The 23,867-nt window shown below is 40.6% G+C and overlaps 1 protein-coding gene and 1 long non-coding RNA gene across 2 annotated transcripts; one reads left to right on the forward strand and one right to left on the reverse strand.

Annotated features, from left to right (window-relative positions):
- Window positions 1–13,997: 13,997 nt before the first annotated feature.
- Window positions 13,998–20,199, reverse strand: LOC117671900 (uncharacterized). Its single transcript, XR_004593044.3, has 2 exons — window positions 20,080–20,199; window positions 13,998–16,199 (listed from the first exon to the last, which is right to left on the reverse strand). It is a non-coding gene; the product is annotated as an uncharacterized LOC117671900 (long non-coding RNA).
- On the forward strand, window positions 20,113–23,665 carry HOXD1 (homeobox D1). Its single transcript, XM_034428163.3, has 2 exons — window positions 20,113–21,051; window positions 21,578–23,665. The coding sequence occupies exons 1-2, from the start codon at window positions 20,517–20,519 to the stop codon at window positions 21,901–21,903; spliced, it is 861 nt and encodes a 286-aa protein (XP_034284054.2). The 5' UTR covers window positions 20,113–20,516; the 3' UTR covers window positions 21,904–23,665.
- Window positions 23,666–23,867: the final 202 nt, after the last annotated feature.

A 23,867-nucleotide genomic window follows, 5' to 3' on the forward strand; every position in this document is an offset into this window, starting at 1 on the left:
AACCAAAATGCGATCTGATTTTGAAATATAACCTTTTTCAAGTCTGTACTACCGCAACTTTCATTACAGACTTACCGTTGTCTCACCTTAAAAGTTTATTATCGATTTCCACCACCCACCCCTTGTTTTCTGCAGCCTGTGGGGTGGGAAGAGCAGCACTAAAGATCACATCTGTAGTGCAGGAACCTTTCTGAAATCGTTCTCTTCTCCCTTTACGCCTAAGCATATTTCTCGGAAAATAAATCTCAATCAAAAGTATTGGGCTGAATTACCAGGAAGTTTATGTGAATGCCTCTCCATAATCCCTAAACGGAGCGGGTATATATTTTCCTCTCTTCCTTTCCAGCTACAGCCCACTTCCCTCTCTTTGTAGGCAGAATTGCCGACCTTCCTAAAGCTGGAAACAGGTCTGTATCCATCATCTGTACTGCCAATTACTGGTAGTACAGTAGTCAGATAAACAATACAGTAGCGTTAACAACAGCAATAGCAGCAGAGCCATCATTTTGGGGAGAAACTTTGAGTTGATCGCGAACGTCTTGCTCCCTAACTGATTGTTCTTTTGTCCCCGTGGTCAAAAGAGAGCATGCATTGCTTGTCCTGCCTGCCTGCCTGCCTGCCTATCTTCTCCCTCATCCTTTTGACTGGCCCCCTTTCCTCCATTCTTCCCTTCTTCACCATCGGCGGATGAGCTTGTCGAGCTGGCCACAGTTGGATCACGCGGGATCTATTCTACTCGGCTTCAAATCGGCAGCAACCTGCCCGCGGATTCCCATTTCCCTGCTGAGCTGCGACCCGCGGGGCTTAAAAAAAAAAAAAAAAAAGGAAGGGGGGGGGACAGCAGCGAGCGGCTCCGCGCGCCGAAGAACCCTGGAAGGGTCCCCCCCGCCCATCCCGCCCCTAGCGCGAGGCTTCGTTCCAAAGGGCAGCGGCGCGGAGGAAGGGCTCGAGGCGCTCAGGGATTCATCCTCCCACACTTGAGGAAAATTGCCGCCGGCGTCCTCTTCCCTCATTGGCTTGGAGCAGAGCCCGGTAGCTAAGCAACCCCGCACGGAGAGGGCACCGCTAAGGCGGGGTCAACGGGGATCGCTGAGCCGAGTTCTGCGCCAGGCTGCAGAGACGCGCCGGCAGCGCCTGACGCGCCTCGCCTCGCCTCTGCCCGTCTTCCCGCTTTCCCGCCTCTCCTTTCTCTTGCCTCTCGCGCTGCCGTGTGTGCGAACAAAGGGGTAGCCATGTTTTTCTTGTAGTCCTCCCTCAATGCCGAAGTCGCCCGTTTCTACGAGGCGGCGCGGTTTTGGATCCTGGAGGCGGGGGAGAGACGAGAGAGGAATCTTTCAGGATGGGAGGCGGCTCCTGTTCTTTTTTTTTTTTTTGGGGGGGGGGGGAGGGAGCCCGAAATGCTTCTTCCTTCCCGAAGAGGCTATAAGTTGCAGCAGCCACACTCAACCAAGGGGCATCCCTCAAAATAACTCCAGCAGGCTCATCCCGTGCATCTAGGAATGGAGGAGAGATAGCCTTGTAAGGTTTACCACCTCTGAGAACAGGCCTTGTGGAGGAAAATTGGGAGTTGCTATGCTTTTGTCTGCCGTTCGGAGGGCATCAGTCATTGTACATGTACTTGGGAGCTTTTCCTTCTAAGAGGATGAGTTCCTCCCCACACCAACAATAGTACACTGTGTATGCTAGCTAAAGCAGTTCCCTTTGGTTGAAATAGTAAGATGCAAAGGATCAGGCAAAGAGTATTGTATCAATGGTTGTTTTTTTTTTTTAGAATGGTAACTCAAAGCAAGTAGTGTAGTTCTGGTGGAAAAATGTCTTTTGTCTTGGATCCATTGCAGAGATTCAGATGAAATATTTGAATTTGAGATTACATGTCATCCTAAATGCAAGCACTGAATTACAAGTGCATATTAGATCTCCTAGTTTCATGTGTCCAGTGTATAACCAGCTCAAAAACACCTTAGTAAAATAGAATATAATGAAATAGAGTAATGTCTTTGTATAATTAAGCCATTATTCAATCTTGTGCAGCTTTTCTGAAAAATGCTGAAAGATATTAGAAATATGTCTAAATGAGGCAATGATTAGGACTAAAAATAAGGAATTACATATCTAAACTATACAGGGAGCCAACAATGCAGTCTGAACATTGCAGTCCAACAATGCATAGCAAATGCAATAAATATGTTCAAATGATAGTATCTGATGAAGTGGACTACGGTCCATAAAAAATTATGCCGTGGTATATTTGCTAGCCAGTATGGTGTAATAAGACTTTGTTGCTTTAGGAAATCATGTCTTGTCTTGTTTCTGCAATAGGCAAAATTTGGATGCCAGCAGAATTTCTGCTATCAAACAAGGGCAGCTGCTGCTGGGGGCAATGATAGAGAGTGGTACTAAAGAAAGGCAGAAGGAAGAGGAGAGCTGGAGACGCATCTGGAGATGAGGCAAAAAACCCCTTTAATTAGGATCTTGTGAGACAGACACAGAGAATTGTCTCCAAAATGAAGAGGAGGAGGAGATGGGAATGACAAGAGATGCAAGGTTGCCTTTTAAATTTGGAATTGGTACATCTGCCCACTCTAACTGGGCATTTTCCAGTGAAAAGTTTGACTTGAAAGATCTTTCCTGGTTGATATTTCCTTGACCATCTTACCGCTGTCACCCTTTCCCCAAACACACCCTAGAAAAAGAAAAACATTTCTGAGTGAGATTTGTTCTCTCCAACAGCCAAAATAGAAATGGCAATGGAGGAACCAGAGCCCATTTTAAAATTGGAAGGGCAGTCCTGTAGCTGGCCAACTGGACACAGCAGATCAAGAACCCTCTAAAGATGACTTTCATATGACATTGAATGTTTGCATAAATTTGTCAATTTAAAAAAAATGAAAAATATCATTTTCCTACCTGCTTACTTTGAACAATCTTCAACCTGCCTAACAATAGTATGGTCCCAGGATGGGGACTCCATTGTAAGGGATGTTTCCTCAACAAATAATCAGCAAGTTGTCTCAGAGCTAGGGCAAAGAGGCCTCAAGGCCACATGGATAAACAGAGATGGAGGAGCAAGATTTCACAGAAGTTCTATTGTATGTATGCATCATATTTATGTAGCTGCCCATATCACAGATGTAAAATGAGGGAAACAACTGGATGTTCAAGCCCTAGAGAAGAGAAGATTAAGGGGAGATATGCAGACAGTCTTTCAAAACTTGAAAAAGTAACCTGCAGAGGATGGAAAAGAAAACCTTTCTCCTTTGCTTCAGAGAGACTACAGCTGTTGGGTGGAAATAATAGAGAAGCCGATGTCAGCTTAACAATAGAAGAAACTCTGAAAGCACAAGCAATTCAACAGCAGAAAAGACTGATTTATAAGGTAGCAAAGATTCCACTGCTGAAGGTATTTAAGCACAGACTGGACAACCAGCCGTCAAGGATGTTTTAATTGAATTCTATACTGCTGATCCTAACTGGCAGGAGATAAAATAGGTGACCCTCGTCCATTTCTAATTCTATGGTTCCTCTACCATGTATCAGCAAGCAAGTTCTGTTACCACAGGAATAATCTAAATTATTCTAAATAATCTTGTAATAGAATCATAGGATTGGAAATAACATCAAAGGACATATAGTCTAGTAGTCAATCGTGTACTAATACAGGACATAATTCTAGTCGGAAACTCTAATGAAAGAAATTCCAGTTCCCTTTCTAGTCATTCTGTTCAATTGCCAAACGGCTTTTACCATTAAGTTCTAGTTAATGTTTAATTTTATTGAAATTTGTACTCATTGGCTCAAGTCCTATCATCTGGAGCACCAGAAAACACATTTGTTCCATCAGCTATATGGCAGCCCTTCAGCACTTGAAAATTACTATATTTCAGGCTCTTAGTTGTGATTTAGATTGTAGTAAAGCTAAACAAACCTAACTCTAGCAGTATTCCCTCAGGACTTCGTTTTTAAGGTTTTGACCAATTTTGTTGCTCTCATTGGTACATACTTAATTTTGTAGAAATTCTTATTAAATGGTAAGCAGTCTGGATGAAATTTTCTCAAAATCGAATAGATTGGTTCATTTATTTTTAGTGTCTGTAGCATACAGTACTTCTGTTGAAGTACAACAGCCCTAAATACAGAACTTCAGATTTTTCTATGTTTGGGAACTTTAATCTAGTTTACATTTTGTCAAAATCATCTTGAACTTTCTTTTTGTTTTCCAGGGCAGGAGTGAATAAACTTTTTGGGAGCAAGGAATTACATTTTTGGAACAAGGAATTACATTAAATAAACTTTTTGGAGCAAGGAATTAAATTTCTATCCTCTTCATTATTCTGCTTCTACCCACTTTTTGAGTGTATCCTCTAGCATGATTCCCAAACTCAAGAATGTTTCTTGACTTTGAGAATCATGCTAGAGGATACACTCAAAAAGTGGGTGGAAGCAGAATAAAGAAGAGGGTAGAAATTTAATTCCTTGTATCACATGAAAAGTGTTTAGCAGCAGCTTTTGGAGGTTCTCAGGGAAAACGCATGCCAGGGTCTGGGGCAGCATGGCTCTCTGCAAATGTATCACACACAAATATATAGATTTGATGGTCCCCTACTTAGTCCAAACAATTTAAAAAGATAATTTTTTAAAGCATTTATTGCATTGATATGATTACTTATCAAAAACATAAACATAATTATATAAATCATTTATAAATATATTAAAACAACATTGGGCAAGATGCTCCAGGAACCTTTTTATTCTTGGTGAAACACTATATTTTGATTGGGCTTAGGTAGGTATTAATGCAAGTATGTTATTCTGTTTATTGATTTTGTTCAATACAAATGTCCATTGATATTTACATTCCATTTTTATTATTACTGTATTATCCAAATAATGATTCAATAATTGCATTATTTAAATAACATTTTGAGACATTATAATATTTACTCCAACCTTCCCTTTTTAGACAACTTAAGATCACAATTTCCATAACTCCCACCATCATAGTACAAGAGGCCATCTCCATAATGAGGGAACTAATCTTTCTGATTTAAAAAAAGTTATCTCATTGAAAGCAGTAGGATACAAATACCGTAGTTAAACAGCTATTTTAAATGCAAATCTATATAGCTAAAATGTGATGGGAACACTAACTTATCTTCTTAAGAATAGGCTGTTCCACAGGTTGAGGCTACCTTGTAAAGATTCTGGCTATGAGTTCTTGCAGAGAAGTGAGTGTTCCCACTAGTAGCAAATGCATCAGATGGCTCGTTCAGCTATCTGGAGGAAGTGGTCCTTAAGATACCTAGGAGCCAAGCCACATAGGGCTTTGTAGATGTAAATTAACACTTTTAATGGTACTGAGAAATCTGCTGAAACCCACAGCAGTCTCTATAATATAGGTGTAATATGTCCCTAACAGCTCTTACCCACCAGTTATAGTTTCTGAGTAGACTTCAACGTCTATGTAAAATGTATTGCAGTGGCAATGATGGTGTAATATTAGCAGGACTTCCTGCTTTAAATGATGCAACTGCAACTGATATATCAACCAAAATTGGCAAAAGCCCTCCTGGCCAAAACTTTCACCTGGAAATCTAACAATATCAGCAAGACTAGAAGGACACCTAAATGGTAGATTTCTTTCTTCTCAGGAAGTACCACCCCACTCAAGAGTTAAGACCAGAGCAAAAACACAGCATGATGATTTCTGCTGTGGAGCAGCATCAGTTCCATCTTATTAGGGTTCAGCTTCAACCTGTTCCATCCCATTCTGGCCTTACAACATCCAGAGAAAGGGTCAAGACCCTGAGGAATTGCACAAGAGTGCTTGAATGGGATGAGACCTGCCACTGATTGGTACTGTCAATTTAGAAAGGAGTGGAATCTGTATAAAGCATTACCCCGACCACCAACCCTACAGGTAATCTAGGAGAGAAAATACCATTGCCAATTATACTAGACACAAATCAGAGGTCAAATGGGATTAAGAGGGCTGCTCTGTGTGCTCCTCCCATTCAATCCCAAACAAGGTTGTCTGCCAGAGCAACCATGCTGTTTCTGGTCTAGGTACACAACATTCAGCCCTGCAGAATGAATACACATTCTTAAACATATGACGAAATTCACCATTGAACTCTTCATCTATGACGTGACCCTCAGTACTAAGATCACCAGATGAGAATGTATCATTAAATGGAATGTACCATTAAAATGAATCGGTTGGGCAAAGTGATTTCTCATTTTTTAATTTTACTCACTTCAAGTACTGCACTGAGCACACAAAGCTATCTTCTTTTATACTTAGTTGTAAGAACTGAAATTGAGGTCAATTGACATTTTTACCAAGATCAGTCAAATATGAAAACAAGCATGATCAAATTCTATGGACTTCTTCAGAATGAAGGTGTATAGAATAGGACTGATAAGATGTTCATCTCTGTCTACATCAGATGCAATGGTTTTAAATGACATGGGAAAACATTAATGTCTTGGTCCCAACATTAAATCCCCACTGATTTCAATGAGGGTTATTTCAAGACATCTGAAAAAGGCAAACTTGCAAGAGAACAGTGAGCCCTTAATCTTTTCTGTTTGATCTGTTTGTTATCCTTATGTTGGGCAGTCCTGTACTTCAGTGGAGAAAGGCCTTGGGTATCAAGGCCATGTCAGAGTAGGTTAACTCTTCTATTAGGATCAATTAAATAAAAAAGTGTGCTTCCTGGATTTCTTTACCAAGGTTTATGTATGTTTCATTTTACAACATTAGAAGAACTCAAGTATCTGTTTTGATCCTTCCTCGTGGCTGAGTTGCTTCTCACCCATCCCTGAGTTAGGGGAAACTATATTGGCCTGGAATTGGCTGATCCTATTGCCAATTCCTATTCTGCCTCTGATGCCTATTTCTGATGATGAGCTGAAGGCAACATTTGGGGGTCATACAGAAAAAAAAAGATATTTCCAGGCCAAATTTGTGCCTTAATTAAGGGCATCTGGAAAAAGGTCCCTTGTATCATTTGATAAATAGAAACACTTTAGGCACTTACAGTATTTTTCTGTTTTCTTAGGTTTCTGGGTTTCTGGGACCTGCATGGCTATCTTTTTTAAACTACCAGTTGGACATCCTAATGGGCCTTTTCAATTTCTCCAACCTGTCACTTTTCAGGCATCTCTGAACGCACCCAATTCAATGGCCATCATAAACATGGGGGCGCTGGGAATGATGAGGGCTAGAGTTCAAACATTTCTGAGAATACCTGAATAGTAAGCCTGATTGTGAATGTGTGTGTGCGTGCATGCATACAAACATTGTCTTTGAGTCAGTATTGATCCTAGTGACTGCCTTGCAATTTTCTTGACAAGATTTCAGAAGTGATTTTGCCGTTGTCTTCTTCTGACTCCAGGGCTGAGAGAGAGTGGCCCACCTGGCTTTGTGCCTGAAGTGAGACTAGAACTCGCAGCTTCCTGATTTCTAGCTTGCTGCCTTAACCACTACATATTGTCTCTCTAAGCCCACCTTAAAGCAATGTAACTTTTATGATTAATAATGGTACGTTTCCTACAGTCAAGCTTGACTCCTGGTGCTTTAACAGATCAATCCAGGTAGTTTTCCAGACAGCAAAACAGAAGTGGGTTTTCACTTTTCTTTTCAGATTTTTGTTTTTGTTTTACTTACCCATCTAGTTTACATTCCTGGGATTCTCTTCTCTCATTTACTTTCTTAAACAACCTTGACTCTACTTAAATTTTGAACCGGAATGAGATCATTCTAGTCCTGTCACCTTCTGAGATTTTGAAATACCCATATGCTGCAGAACACACCAAGGCTAACATTTGATTCTATTTATACATAATCCGTGTTAGGCAAATCTGTATGGCTTCAACTTGAAGCAAAACAGCAGCAAAGATAAGATTTAGACTATCTGCTCTTTGGAGTATCTGGCCACGCTCACATGTTGGCCTACACACTGTCTTGGTTTCTGCTTTCCATATAGTTTGTGCCCGAAACAAAACTCGAGCTCAGGGATGAACTTCCGACTCCGCATTCTGCTCCCACTTTGGATAGCCATGCCATTCTGGAGAACAGCGCCACCAACAGGCCCAAGGGGAAAAAGAAACTGGGACCGCAGGCAGGCGAGCCACCTGGCTCCTCCTCTCGTCCCCGACCGGGTGACTTTAGCCAGAGAGGGGACGCTTTGTGAGGCTTGCGTGGAAGACCCGCCCCGGCCCCGCATGCAACCAAAGCCGCAATTTTGAAAAGACGCGGGATCCGGTGCGGGGTTTCTAAGGAGCTCCAAGGGAAGCGACTCCCCCAGAGAGCAGCACGTTTCCTCTTTACAACAGAGCAGTTGTTTTCACTGGGAGCTGGCTGGGAGCGCATTGCTGAGAGCAAGAGCAAATGGGGGAGGGGGGTCTGTTTTATTGAGGGCTCATCAATCACGCCGCGTGTGCACTCTCCGCTGGACAACCGCCCCTCCTCTGTCCGCTCCAGTCCCGGACCAGCTGGGACCCGACCAGAAAGCACCGGTCCAAGGCTGGACGGAAGCCAACACGTCCCCCAAGCCTCCTCCACTAACATTCGAATAGCCCGCAGAGACAGTACACCGGAGAACTACAGAGAAAGAAATTTGCTGCGTTAACAGCCATCCTCTGCTCCTTATATTCTCCATCTGGCTACCTCCGCTACTTGTAAGTAGCAGCTCTTAGGGAGCTTACAAACTGCGGATGGCGTAGCGAGAGACTAGTACGAGTCGCCAGATCTCAAGCATCTTTCTTTCTTTCTTTCTTTTTCTTTCCTGCTACACATCCCATGTATTAATAAAAGGGTGTAGAAGCCGTGGTACCGACCAGCTGCTCGAATGACAACTTCTAACTTGGAATCATCCAGTTCTGTGGCAGCATGGGCTGATGGAAATTGTAGTCTTGAAGATCTGAAGGCACTAAATTGCCTTTGTGTGTGGGTACATTTTATTCTATACAAAATGCAGATCCCCCCCCCCAGAAGATCTTTGGATAGGTCTGCTTCCCAAACCACCATATTACCCATTTATCTTCACCCCCTGCATCCCAAAGAGCAGAGGAGGAACAGGGTAATCTCCCCCCCCCCCTATTGTATTGCCTCAGATATAAAGCAAGAAAATTGCAATAGCTGTTTCTCCCACAGCAGGTGCTAGAGAGTTAATCTTTTTTGCCTCCTCCCTCTTTCAAAATTAGAGATAATGCCTTCTCAGCTTTGGAAAATATTTCTTTCCAAAGATACTCCAGCTTTCAGGGGATACAGTAAAGTTTTGAAATATATATGTAGAAAAACCATTTCTAGGTCCAGCAAATTCTAAGAAGGTAACATGTTTGGGCACATAACAAAACAGACGTTTTTCATGTCACAGATTTTAAATGATCAAAATTAAATCTACACCCTACTTACCAAGAAGTACAACCTACTTCTTGGTAAGCTAGAAAAATGTGGGATAGACAGCATCACCATCAGGTGGATTTGTAACTGACTGACAAATCACACTCGAGGTGTAGTCCTCAACAGCACTACATGTACATGGAGGAAGCAAGTAGTGGGGTTCCTCAAGGTTCTGTTCTAGACCCAGTACTCTTCAACATCTTCATAAACTATTTAGATGAGGGAATAGAAGGGAAGCTCATCAAATTTGCAGACGACACCAAGCTGTCAGGAATATCTAACTTCCCAGAAGATAGGCTCAAGATCCAAATAGATCTTGACAGACTTGAACGCTGGGTCCTATCTAACAAAGTTAAATTCAATGTAGAGAAAAGTAAGGTTCTACACTTGGACAAGAAAAATCAAATGCACAGGTACAGATTAGGTGAAACCTGCTCAATAGCAGTAACCACAAGAGGGATCTTGGAGTCGTAGTGGACATCACTTAAATATGAGCCAGCAGCATGCTTAAGCCACCAGAAAAGCCAATGCAATCCTCGACTGCATTAACAGAGGGACAGAACCAAGATCACATGAAGTGTTAGTACTGCTTTATAATGCTTTGGTAAGACCACATTTTGAATAGTGCATCCACAATATAAAAAAGATGTTGAGACTCTGAAAAGAATGCTGAGAAGAGCAAAAAAGATGATTAGGGGGCTGGAGACTAAAACATATGAAGAACGGTTGCAGAAATTGGGTATGTCTAGTCTAGTGAAAAGAAGGACTAGGGATGACATGATAGCAGTGTTCCAATATTTGAGAGGCTTCCACAAAAAAGGAGGGAGGGGCAACCTCTTCCAAAGCACCTGAGGGCAGACAAGAAGCAATGGATGGAAACTAATCAAGGAGAGAAGCAACCTAGAACAACCTAGAACCTAAGCAGTGAGGACAATTAACCAGTGGAACAGTTTGCCATCAAAAGTTGTGGGTGGTTCATCACTCTTCTTCATTTTAAGAAGAGACTGGGCAGTCACTTGTCTGAAATGGTATAAGGTCTCCTGCTTCAGCAGGGGATTGGATTAGAAGACCTCCAAAGTCCCATCCAACTCTGTTATTCTGATTCCAGATAAGAGCTCTTTAGACTACTTCATAGAAACAAAAGTCTGAATCAAAAGTATGTTCATATCAGTCTAATGGTTTGTCTACATATAGAAATTTCTAGAGTAGTTTTAAATGTCAGGCTTGATTGCTGTTAATCTAGGAATAATGTCTATTGAATTCAATGACATTTATTTCTAAGTAATAGAATTTTATTGTTGGCTTGCAGTTCTATGTATCTACAAAGAAACTTCATGGAAGTATGTAATAAAGGCTGCATTTAAATAGACATGCATATACAAAAGAGCCAGTTTGTTTTAATGTTTAAGGCATTAGGCTACTAACTGGGAGAGTGAGTTCTAGTCTTCTTAGGCATGAAAGTTGGCTGGGTGACTTTGGACCAGTCACTCTGTCTCAACCCAACCCATGTCATAGGGTTATCGTTGTGGGGAAAATAGAAGGAGGGAAGAGTATTAGGTATATTCGTCACCTTGAATTTTTTGTTAAAAACAAAAAGGATAAAAAACAAAAAAGGTGCTTTAAATAAACAATGATGTTGATATATTAGCAGTACTGAATACATAAACTAGAATCTCAGAAACCATTAGTTTTATCTGCTTAAGTATTTTCTAGACATTTGTTGTGTATTCACCATCCTCACATAAAATAGAAAAGCATTTTTGAAATGGATTTTCAAAAGCATTTTTGGATGTGGCTTTGGAGATAACAGCTGCTGTTAAAACACACGCACACACACACCCATTGATCAAAGTTTAATTCTGAGGTCAAATGTATCTGAAATAGAAACCACCCTCCTCCAATATTTATACTTACATTTCCTATCACTTCAAATTTTAGAATGTTCTTTTAACCGAATCATTACAGGAAAACATTTCCACGCCAAAAAGCAATTTGGAAATAGAAGACAATCTAAGGTAGCAAACCTGTGGCTCTCTAGCTGCTGCTGAATACAACTCCCAGTAGCCTCAGCTAGCATAAGAAATTGTGAAGAATTAGTAATTTGGCATGATAGAAAGGATTTTCGGGTTTCCCAGTTCTGGAAGTTTGTTAGGAACTTGATAAGTTTCCATATAAGTTTTTAAGGTACTTGAGTATCCTGGGAATGCTTAAACTTCATATATCCTGCCTTAAAATGTGAGATTAGGATCCATATCTGTTAAATTCCTTTCTCAGTATGGCTATGCTCACACTGTTTTTGCCATAGTTAAGGGAACCATCATTTATTAAATTAACCCAGTTTCTGAATTTCTGAATACATTAACCATTAACCTAGTTTCCTAGAGCACATAATATGGTCCATGTTCCATGATATGCCTGATCCATCCCAGCCACTAATCCAATCAAATTTCTTTACCGATGTTTCTGGAAATCATTGTAACTGGGTCAAAGGTCAGTTTAGGAGTTACAGTAAATGCTGAAGGTTGAGATGGTGATGGCCATTTAAATTGCCTTCTATCTAATATTTCAAAGTAAAGATACATTAAATTTTGAGTAGCTGAATCTTTTCCAGAGACTGAGAGAGAATAGTGGGGAAACAAGAATTGCTGTGGAATAACTCTTAAAAGAAATATTGCTGTTACTAAGAAATAAAGACCCAGTTCCAATATCTAAAAATAAGCTCCTCAGTTTGAAAGGTGTCTTAGTTTGGATAGCAAGAAGAGCTAATCGCTTATATTCTCTAAGTATGTGGGCCAGCCTTGCTGTTTGCTTCTGGAAAAGCTGCTGCTGTCTAATGATTTAGGGAAGTGTTTATGTTTTCAGTTTTGTTATAAACATTGGTTGTACCTTAGAGCAATTCCCCATTTACCTGGCAATGTGCTTTCCTCCCCTTTCACAGTGGTTCCTTTTGCAGTACCTCAGAAATGATGCCATAAGAGTTGTATCGCTCAAGATGGACTCATTCTGGAGTGACAGGTTTACAAGTACTGAATAATAGTATACAATAACAACAATGGTTATCACAAGTGCTAGCTACTCACTTTCTGGGCTGACCTGATGCTACTACAGATAATTCTCCACTTATGACCATTTGTTTAGTGACTGTTTAAAGTTAAGATGATGCTGAAAAAAGCAACTTATGACCTGCACTTATGACCATTGCAATGTCTTCTTGGTCATGCAATTGTGATTTGGGTGCTTGGCAACCATCATGCATTTATGATGGTTGCAGCATCCCACAGTCATGTGTTCAGCATTTGCAACCTCCCAAGTCAGTTTCCGATAAGCCAAGTCAATAGAGAAGCTGACAGGAAAGGTTGCAAGTTGTAGTCACATGATGTCCTCCATTATGACTGTAATGATTCCCTTAACAACCATGGCAAAAAAGGCTGTAAAATCAGGTGCAGTCACATGATGCCTCATTTAATGACTCCACCATTTCATGACAAATTTTCCAATCCCTATTGTGATTGTAAGTCAAGGACTTAAAGCAACCCCCTCCTCTCTGCTCCACTCTTTTATGGTCCTCAGTTTCTTGCAATGCTCACATAGATGTGGGTGCTTAGACTGGCTGTGGATGACCACAGCAGCTGTCCAGAGAAGGAATGGTGTTACCAAGAGGAGGAGGTAGGAAGGACATCAAGGTAGGACCCAGAACTAGGATAAACAGTATAACTTCCCCCCCCCCACAAATGGCAACATTAACCATGGAGAGTCTTCCAGGAGGTTGATATTCCTCTGAGAAAGCAAAAAGGACTTTAGTTTCCAGGGAGGCCCTGATCAATCTGGCAGCCAAATGAGAAGCAGCTGTGGAAGCACAGAGCCTCCTGGCAGGATAGGAGCAGGTAAATGGGAGCCATGCAGGTCACTAACCTCCCTCATGTATCATAAAATGTTTGCATAGAGGTAGGCATATTCATTTTCCAAATGAAAACATTGGTCTCCTGTTGATCTCTTTGATCTGCCTTAGTAACAGTCTGAGCCAAAGATGAAGGCCTTTTTAAAGCTATGTTGTCCACAAACTCTAAGCAACCTATTTTCGCACTGTGTTGTGGGTGAGCCCCAAGTGTCAAATGGTGTCCAACTGCTATTGCAAATCCCCTCTCTTTAAGGTTAGTGAAGAGTGAACTTCCATAAGCATAACTTTTTATCATAGAGAAAGCTGTTACTATAACAGCCAGTTTGGTGAAATGGTGAAGAAGCTGGGCTAGAAACCAGGAGGTGCTGAGTTCTAGTCCTCCCTTAGACAATAAAAGCCAGGTGGGTGACTTAGGGCCAGTCATTCTCTCAGTCCTATCTATCTCACAGGGCTGTTGTGGGGAAAGTAGGAAGTGTATTAAATGTGTTCGCCACCTTGAGTTACAGTCTATATAAAAAAGATGGGATAAAAACATAATAACAAAATTCTCAAGCAACTTTTCAGCATTTAAAACAGGGGAGCAAAGCCAAGTTGAAAACTTGCCTTTTTCATAACAAAGTGAGTTTCCTGGGCAAACCATTTTTTTCTGAGACATTTGTAAAACAGGAATAAAGATTTGCATATTACTTTGTCTGGTATTAGAATAAAACTTATTTTGTGTTATTTTTATTAATGATAGTACAGTATGTAATTCTATTATAAGTAAGAACTAGGTAAGAAATCACATAAGCTGGATAATGAATCTTAAAATGTTGCTCAAAAAGCGTTAAGTGTTTACATGCTGTAACAAAAACATCAGAAAGTGTTGAATATCTTGAGGACTAGCAGTTTATATCATCAGATGCAAACTGATGATTTCCTTATGATTCCCACCATAATATAATCAATTACTTCAGATTATTTTATGGTAGGGATCATAAGCAAATCATTAGTTGTATCAAGGAAATTCAATTAGAAGATTCCTGCTTTTGGTGATCTGGTATCAAAATACTTTGGTATATTATGCATCCTAACTTGTGTGGGTAATAAGGAAACAGCCATCATTTGCTTTTCTTCGGGCAATAATTTATTTTGGACTGGGCTGGTCATAAGGCTCATTAAAATATTCCTCTTTCAACATCACAGAGGCATCCTTAAGCTTTTGTTTTTTGCCCAGAGTAAACTGGATCAATCTATAATTACTTTTGATAAAGAAAAATGATAGTCCCTCTGCAAAGGAGCAACTGAACATGGAAACCAGTGGTTTCTGTACTAGTATATTTCACCTTCTGAAGACCACCGAGAAATCATTCAAGAAATGAAAACAAAATCTAACTCAGATGTGTTAAAACTTAATCAAGAATATGGGATTTTTGCTAAAACCATTCAATTATATAAAGCAAAATTTGGAAAACTTTTGTTAGCAACATATCATAAAGGTACTGTGTTTCTTGCATTTCTTAGACTTTGGGATCCTGTAGTTCAACCCACAGGATTGTATGTGCATGGACACATTTGTTTCATTTGAGAATAGCACTCCCTTGATTAAGTGTGGAGGTGAGTTCTAGTTAGTCTTAAAAATTTTAATAGAAGAGATTATGTGTATATGAATTATATGAACTGTGGAGTTATTTGTGCTGTCTGAGCTTGGTTGTTTGCTTGCAGATGTTTCACTATCCAATCAAGTAACATCATTAGATAATGTTATCTAGCTGGGAAATGAAACTTCTGCAAGCAAACGAAACACCTGCAAGCAAACCATCAAGTTCAAACAACACTAGGAACACTATAGTCTCTCTCAGTAACCCCTACTATTTTTCTGTATATCTGCACCAAATATGAATCAATGAACTACAGATAGAATTATAGCGTCATCATGCTATTTTGTTCTATATTCAGTATGGATCTCATCCCTGTAGGCAAGAGGATTATTAAACCAAACCAAAATTTCAGCATCAGTTTTCATAAAATATATTACATAATGGAAATAATTAAAAACAGTATTTCTATCCATTTGTTTGCCTCATTGTACTGCACATGAGGAACAAATGCGGACGGCTGTCTCATATGGTTTAAATGTGTTTTTTCCACTTTTTATGTCTCTGGAATTCTTTCCTATGCAATCTTGAAGATCCCAAACTCCACCCACTGGAAACTTTCATGCTATGACTTTTCATCACCAGATATCTTCCAAGAACCCTTTTCTGCTACACTGACTATTTTTGCAACTGGATGTACAAGCCTAGCCCTTCTATTAAGCACAGCATTATGGCTGTCCCAGGCAGATGTTGTGTGACAGGTAATGTCAGCAAGGAAAGAGAAGGCAGCTTTTCCCTATTTTTGTTCTCCTATTAGTTGTCATACCTGCAAACCTGAGTTTGATAAAGGATAAATGATCTTCTGTTGCTAGCATTCATCTGCAGTCTGGTCAGTTTGTGTATCTAGGTCTTTTGGTATTTACCTAGAGTACCAAATGTCTTGTAAAAACTTGAGATCATGAAATGATGATGTAGTGCACTGTTGTTCCATTTGTTCCCCCCTCTTCAGTTCATATGTTTAGTTTTCTAATGTAGCAATATTGCTTGGGAATGGAGATACCTCTTGTACTACCATTTCGTCCCTCCCATTATTAGTTCCAGTCTGAGTTGTGACACAGTTCTTCCCATTAAACCATATTGAATGTTTCTCTTTTTCTCTCTATTGAAGTATTGCTTTACAGCTTCAGAAAAAAGTGTAACAAATGGCAACCCCTTCCATTTGCCATTTGTCACCCCATTTGTATTTACTTTTCGGTTTCCTGTAAAAAAAAAAAAATCTTCAAGGTCCATTTCTTCAGCACCAAGGTATTTGAACTTCCTGTATTATGAAAAAAGAAATATAGATTTTTTTTTAGCTTTGTAGAGTTTGTATGGTACTATCTTACAAAAACAGTTTCATGTATATATTCAGTTTAAAATTTAAATATATGCAAAACTCATTCAAACTACATGAGATTCAGTTTTATAACTCTATATTCATTCAGTGCAACAAATTTCCCACAATTAAAACATGGAGAAAAATCACACATTGCTATAACATGTAGAATAGTACTAAAAAAAAAAATCAAAGCCCAACATCTTTGCCTTTTTTGAGCATATCTATATCAATTTTTGTACTTAAAAGGTGTCTGAGTTGAATGAGAACCTCATTAGTAGTTTCCATAAACAATACATACAGTTCTAATAAAAAGACAATTAGGTGTCCTGTTTATCACTATAGCCTACTGTTTTATCTTCCATTTATTTTGTAAAGGTTCCATGTTTTATAGTAAACTCAGCATATGGTGTAGGGAGAGCTACCATTTATATGGCTCAATATTAGCCACATACCACTTTAGGAATTACTTTCCATGCACATATTTGCCCCCAGGACAATTCTTAACAGAAGATAATGGCATAAAGCCAGGGTGGGAAACCAGGCCTTCCAAGAACACTGTTAGCCTCTATTTCTTTTCTTTTTAAAAAAAAATTGAAAAAGGAGAAGAGAAAGAGGCTTAGTTGCAAAATTCATGGAAATTATGGATCAGTACTTGTTTTTCTATACATCCGCTGTACAGTATAGTTATTGGGGGTAGAGTGGGGAACAGGCACCAATGAACTAGTATAGTACTAGATTACTTCTATGTGGATTTGTGGGGAGCAACAGGAACAATTGCGTAAGTTATAATGCAATAATGGAACTAGACAGGCCAAGCAAGCATGCATGAAAAGGGGATGCATTGGTTTTAAGGACAATATGTCTTAGATTTTTGGTACAATTCAATATAGTTTGGATTTTACTATTCAATATTTGTTTAAATCACCCTTTAAAACCTGCAGCAGATGCACCTTCTCCCTCCTACTTTTCTCTACTAATCAGACAGAATAGTGGTCACATCCTCCTCTATTGCAGGTTGTTTGCAGAAACAATAGAACAGGTGAGAATTTCCAGGAATATAAAAGGGAACGGGTTATAGTAGGGTGATTAATTCCATGATGGAACAAATAACTCTTACTGTATTTCAATCTTCTCTATCTTTTGTTCACACTTTGAAGTAAAGTCTTTGAAAAAGAGAACTCCAGGTACTTTTATGACAGTTCTACCTGAAATGATAGGATTCTCTGAGTATCTCTGAGAATGTGGCTCCCTGAGACAGGCTTCTCCAATAAGATAAATTTGGGAAGAATGGTTGAAAGGCCATAGTATAATTTGCCATTTTCACCTCTAGGCATACATATTAAGTAATGCTGGGAAAAATTGATATTCTAATTACAAATTATTACAGACACCCCTGGATTTGAACAGATGCCCAAAGTGAATTTTTGAAATTCAGAACTATTTTAGAATGTGTTTTCTGGTCCAGAAGTTCACATCTTCGGATGATTACTTGTGAATTACTTTAGAAAGGTTATGACTTAATATGCCAACATGGGAATTTTTTTCTGCTTTTGAAGGAAAATATATCTCCCCTCAAAGCAGGAGGCAGAGGTTTGATACTTTGGTTTTAAAAAAGTACCACTTGTGTGCCTTCTTCTTTCTGTTTTTCTACTATGCCAACTGAAAGCAGTCATTAAGGAACAAGACTGTTATTATTATTACCAAGGGAAACAACGAAACCCATTATCATCATGAGGCCTCACATTCACTGGCAAGGAAGACTCACAGAGCACTTACAAGCTGGCCAAGGACCATTAATAGCTACTACTCAGTATAGTAGCATGCATTGTTGATACCATCCTGATCTGTATTGGCTTCCGGATGCTTTTTAGTCTAGATCAGAGAAAGCCCACATGGAGCAAGAGATGAAATGCTTCTTAGATCATAAAGACAAAACTAAATATTGCACAGACTCATCCTTTTGGGCAATTGTTATTAAGTTCTGCTGAAAGCTAATTGTGCAGCTCTTCCTAAAGATGCTAAGGGTATAAATTTAAAAGAAAGGCAGCCCTTTCGTCCAGTACTACAATTAGTTCAAGGTATGAGACTGTCAGCCCTGGAGGCCATCTTTTTCTTTGGATCTTTCGGGCTGCCCCACTTAGTGCTGTGTGAAACTGGGAAGGGGGATTGCATGGAGTAGCAGGGATATCTAGCCATAGTAACATTCTTTTCTTTGAGAGTCAAGGACATCCAGCCTGCACCTGGTATGGCGTGACTGGGAGGCATCTCCATTTGGGATGGTGCATTGATTGGACCATGTGATGGACATGTGAGTGCAAGGGGAAGGAACTTGGACTTTCTTTTGGATGGGGAAAACCTGGAAGTGTTCAGATTTGGGTATTCCCAGATGTGCCAATATGACATCTTTAATAAAATGGAACTTTGAGGAACTTCTAGCCTCGGAGTCTTCTTTCGTTGGGGTTGTTACTTGGAACCCTGACAGAGACTGCCAAAAGAACAGTGTCAAATGCCCCACCCTATCATAGTAGAGATACAAGGCTAGTCATGAGATTCTAATTCTAAGGGAGAAAAAACAACAGCACTTCTTCTCTTCTGATTAAAGGGATGATTGGACCTAGACTTTGAGCATAACCATTAAGAAGAATGAGATGTAGGTATTTATTTCAGTGATTTTACTGGAAGTACGATAATTTGGATCCATATCAATGCTAAAAAAATTAACAATTACAAATTTGTTGCCTTTTCATCATATTCAGATTGCTGCTTGACATTTGTTTCTTAATGCTCAAAGATAGGGGGAACCTCTCCATTGCCAGGATTACACAGAGAATCTTAATTTCCATCATGTTTCATCCCACAGAATCCAGCTCTTTCAGGGCAGAGGTTAGAAGAGAGAATTTTCAGTTTAGGTTTGCAAGGCCACATGGGGAGAAAAGGACAGTTTCCATCAAAAAGTCAGTATGCCTTAGACTGTCTCCTGCAGTAGCTCACAAAAAAAGTGAGTATCTTGGGCAACTGGGATGCATTGTGAGATTTATTTTACTGAAAACGAAGCAGGAAAGTAATATCTTGGTTAAGAAGAACTGGTTTAAAAATCAGATACATTTTTTAAAAAGACCAGAAATAATTAGCATTAACAGTGTAGCAAAGTGCTTTATAGTCCAATCATCTACAATGTTAAGTACTCCCGGTAAATCATTCGCTGTTTTACAGAACTCTACCCAGAATTGCAGTCCCACACTGCAACACATAAATAAAAAATCTTTGCCAAATGCCTGATATTGAGACAATGAATACTTGCACAGTTAAAAAAAAAACATTCAGTTTGTTCATCTTTCCTCAAAAGAGAAGTTCTATAAAGCCCCATGAAATAGGTGACGATTTCTGCCTATCTCTATGCCACCCTGTACAAACTTAGCAGAAGTCTGATTCCCAGATCTTTTGCAGCTTAGAACCTTGATAAAGAATTCCAAACTGGAGGAGAATAGAAGGTGATTGATTCATGGAAAGGACGGCTTGACTTGATCCTCACCTTCCAGCCCCTGCCTTCACTGGCCCACTACCTATACCAAACTTCTTGAACACCAACCGACCCTATCAGGAATGATCTCTCTTGACCTGTTAGGGAGGATCTCCTGAGTCTGGGCTGAGCAGGATCATCTGCACCACGATTGGAAGCTCTCCATTGCCTAAGAAGACAGGTATTTCCCATTATTGGGTATTTGGAAACCGTCCCCCCCCCTTCTTAATGTAAGCTGTGTCTCTCCGGTATGAAAGGGGGAAACGGGGTTTGGTTTTGGGGGAGGGGTCTCTAACTCACCTCTACCTCAGGGTCTTTCCTCTCCCTCGCTTCACTCCTATCCGACTCCGGGTTCTAGGCAGGACGAAGCAGGCTCCAAACGGCCCCTGCCTGAGCCCTTCAAAGTTGGAAGTGCTGAAGACCAAGCCGGGCCAGCAGCAACCCAGGTCGCGCGCGCCAAGGCTCCCGAGGCCCCTATTGGCCGGCGGACAAGCACGTGCCAGCCCTCCTGGCTGTATATTAGGACAATAGTTGCCTCCCGGCCACTTTCCTGGGGGCTGAGAAGAGGAGGGGGGGGCAGTAGCAGCAGAAGAAGAAGAAGCTGGTGCTGGAGCAGGTAGAGGAGGAGAAAGGGAGGGGAGAGACGGGTGCCGCTGCCCCTTCGCACTCCTGCCTGCCGCGGTGCCTTTCTCGACGTTCCTTCCTCTCCTTCCTCAGTGGGGCGAGGGGGACGGACCATGAACTCTTTCCTGGAGTACCTGTCGCGGGGCGGGGACAGCTTGAGTTTAGCCGGGAAGTTTAGCAGTGCAGAGCCCGGCAGCGTAGTTTTGCGGCCGCCCTGCGCCCTGTCAGCCGGCGGGGACGGCGCTTACCAGGGTCCTCCCGCGGGAAGCTTGCCGGACTTCTCCAAGCGCTTGACGCCTCACCCGCAGGCGCCTCGGTTCCAGCCGCCCCAGCTGGCGCCCTGCGCGTTTACCGGCTCGCACGTTTTCCCCTCGGCCGAGTTCAACCTGCTCCGTCCCGAGGCGCCATACTCGGGCCAGGAGGAGAGCGCTCCGCTGCATTACGCCACGTCCATTTTCCCCGGCGGCGGCGGCGGCGGCGGCGCCTACCTGCAAATGGATTACACCGCGCTGGCCGAGACTTTTCAGCCTTGCCTCAAGGATGCGCCGCTGCGGCCGCCGCCCCCGGACTTCTGCCCCAAGGCCGGCGGCCAAGCGGCGGTCAGCACTTTCGAGTGGATGAAAGTCAAGAGGAACGCACCCCCTAAAAGTAAGTGCGGGGCTTCGTCAGCGCGTGCCCGGTGGGTGTGTGGTTGGTCTTGGGGAAAAAACAAAACAAACCGGTCCTCGGCTCCTTCGATGCCTGAATTGTTGCTGCTGTGTAGTTGTCCAAATGCGAATACTTTTTTTAAAAAGCTTTTTCATTGTACAAACAGCCTCGCAGGGCTTTTTTTTTTTAAATTAAAAAAAAAACTTATCTAGTGCTCTATGCTGACCTGGCCACGAAAGTCATTAGAATAGTCGCTTTCAATGCTGAAAGCGACTATTCTGGAAACTCTCTAAGATGGGCTGGATTTAATACATTTCATTCGTTTCGATCCTCTTTATCTACCGTAATCCAGATGGAAACATAGTGTGCTTCCCCCAAGGGCTCCATACATAACCTTGAATTAGAGAGGAACGTGGCAAAAGTCCCCCCCCAAAGTGTAATCCTGATGATCTAATCCGAAAAATTTGCATATTTTATGGCTGTCCATAACAGTTCAATCTTTTCAACCAATGCTTATTGTTTTCAGGTAAAGCCACAGCTTGTGGGTCTTCCAGTTTTCCTAGTGTGGTAAGAACCAATTTCAGCACTAAGCAACTGACCGAATTGGAGAAAGAGTTCCATTTCAATAAGTACCTCACCAGAGCCCGGCGTGTGGAAATAGCGAAGTCTCTGGGCCTCAATGACACTCAAGTGAAAATCTGGTTCCAAAATCGGAGGATGAAGCAGAAGAAAAGAGAAAGGGAAGGAATAGTGATTCCTGGAGTACCTACTCAAGTCTCTCCTTCAGTATCCAGCCCCAGACATTCAGGGATGTGCTCTGTGGCCTCTTCTCCTACCAAAAATTCACCTTAATACTATGGCATTATGACAACACTGAGAATGGATACAGATGCATGATACTGAAAAGACTCAAAAACTTCAAAAGCAAAATCAGACTGCTCTGTAAAGTGTGAACTCATGCAAATTTGAATTCAAGGTACAAAAGAAGACAATAATTGCACTAAGTTTTACGCTGACCGTGGAAAAGTCCATTGTATAGAATGAAAACCTGCTGCTTTACACAGAACTGATTCAAGGCACAAAAGGCATATGATGATATGTTTACATTTTATTTATATGTATTTTCAGGGAAAGCTGCTTTCACCTTCTATATGCTGCTAAACTTTGTTGCTGGCCTGGCTGAATTTATTTACAGGCTAATATTACATTTGTTTACTTAAAAGGAAACCCCTTAAGACTGATGTGGGGGATTCTACTAATAAAACCAAAGATAAGGAATAACTCATGGATGGAATCTACTCTGCACTGATTTTAAATCTATTTCAATCTAATCAACCTGTGTTTTTTAATTTGAATATTGAATATTAATTTGAACGGGTTCCACTAGGTCTTCTCCATACTCCTTCTTTGAGGTATGTGTATGGAAACACAAACATTAGCCATCAGGGATGTTTTGATTCCTTTTTGTTTCTGGGACTCAAGCAGTGATTCTTCTTAACAAAGATTCTTGTCAGAAAGTTCTGCCAGTAGACTGATTTAAAATACTTTAGTTTAAAGTTGGGTGAGGGAGAAAGAGAAACAAATGGGTTTAAATTATTATTATTTATTGCACTGATATATACCAAGATAAAGTGTAGTAGGTTAACACAATTCCAAACCAAAGGATGCCCTGCTTTTTTTTCTTTTTTTCTTTTGCTTCATCAATTTGTTCTCTGGTTCTGCATTAACTAGCTTCTGTTTTATTTCCAAATGGGTTCTTTAAAAATACATAGGCACACATACAAATAGCATAGTCCAGTGATCACTCTACACAGTGTATGTTTTTAAAGTTCTATTTTAATTTTGAACAGCAGAAACTATTCATAGTAGTCATGTTCATAGTTGAAAATTGAATTGTAATTCTGAGAGAATTTCCGTCACATGGGAATAACAAGCATTGGTAAAGGAAGAAAGGCAATTTCCTCAGGGCCTGGTGGCTCAGCAGACTGATAGCATTGTGATTAACACCAGCTGTCTGCAATTACTGTAAGTTCGAATCTCACCAGGCTCAAGGTTGACAGCCTTCCATCCTTTCTAAGGTAGGTAAATTGAGGACCCAGTTTGTGGGGGCAGTAAGCTGACTTTGTATAAATATACAAAAGTATGAAGGCTATTGCTTAACGCATTGTAAGCCACCCTGAGTCTCCGGAGAAGGGTGGCATATAAATCAAATTAAAAAAAAAAAAGAAGAAAAAGTTAATGAAAATTCCAGAGTCAGAGTAAAGTCCTTCTGGTTTCAGTAATGGACAGCTATCCAATTCTTTATCAGATTTCTGAAAGTCCCCTTTTCTGACAATTTTTTTTTCTTTTTTAGTAAACCCTTGAAATTCTTCTTATTCTGAGAAAAAATTAACTGAGTATGAATATGGTGAGAGAAATATCTGGCAGTTAAATCAAATGTCCCATGTTCATCCTTTGAGGGAAGGAGAACGGAGATGACAGGGAAGTGAAGGAAGCACTATGTCTCAGGAAATTAATGTAAATAGAAAGTCGCCCTTTATTCTTGTGTGAACCACATATGATGAACATTATAATTTTAACAGAAGTACAATTTATAAATAAATTTTGAGAACTAGTAACATGCTGTTTCCATTACGTATGTGGCAATCTTGGTTTTTAATTTCATGCTAATCAGCGATTTGAAAAAAGAGAGAGCCCTCTGAGGCTTTTGATATTTAAAAAAGTCTCCAGGCTCCCATTCCAGAGTTCTTTTGAGGAACATGATGTGTTGCTAGAAGAGAGCTTACAGCTGCAAACAAAGAAGAAAAACAAGTTAT

Source organism: Pantherophis guttatus, chromosome 1 (genome assembly GCF_059756535.1).
Source record: "Pantherophis guttatus breed Tessera chromosome 1, ASM5975653v1, whole genome shotgun sequence".
NCBI classification, from domain to species: Eukaryota; Metazoa; Chordata; class Lepidosauria; order Squamata; family Colubridae; genus Pantherophis; species Pantherophis guttatus.

Bases quoted from the DNA above. Each gene is read 5' to 3' on its own strand.
- HOXD1 (XM_034428163.3), top strand. From the start codon at position 20,517: ATGAACTCTTTCCTGGAGTACCTGTCGCGGGGCGGGGACAGCTTGAGT. The intron at 21,052-21,577 runs GTAAGTGCGGGG...TATTGTTTTCAG, and splicing joins GAGGAACGCACCCCCTAAAA to GTAAAGCCACAGCTTGTGGG.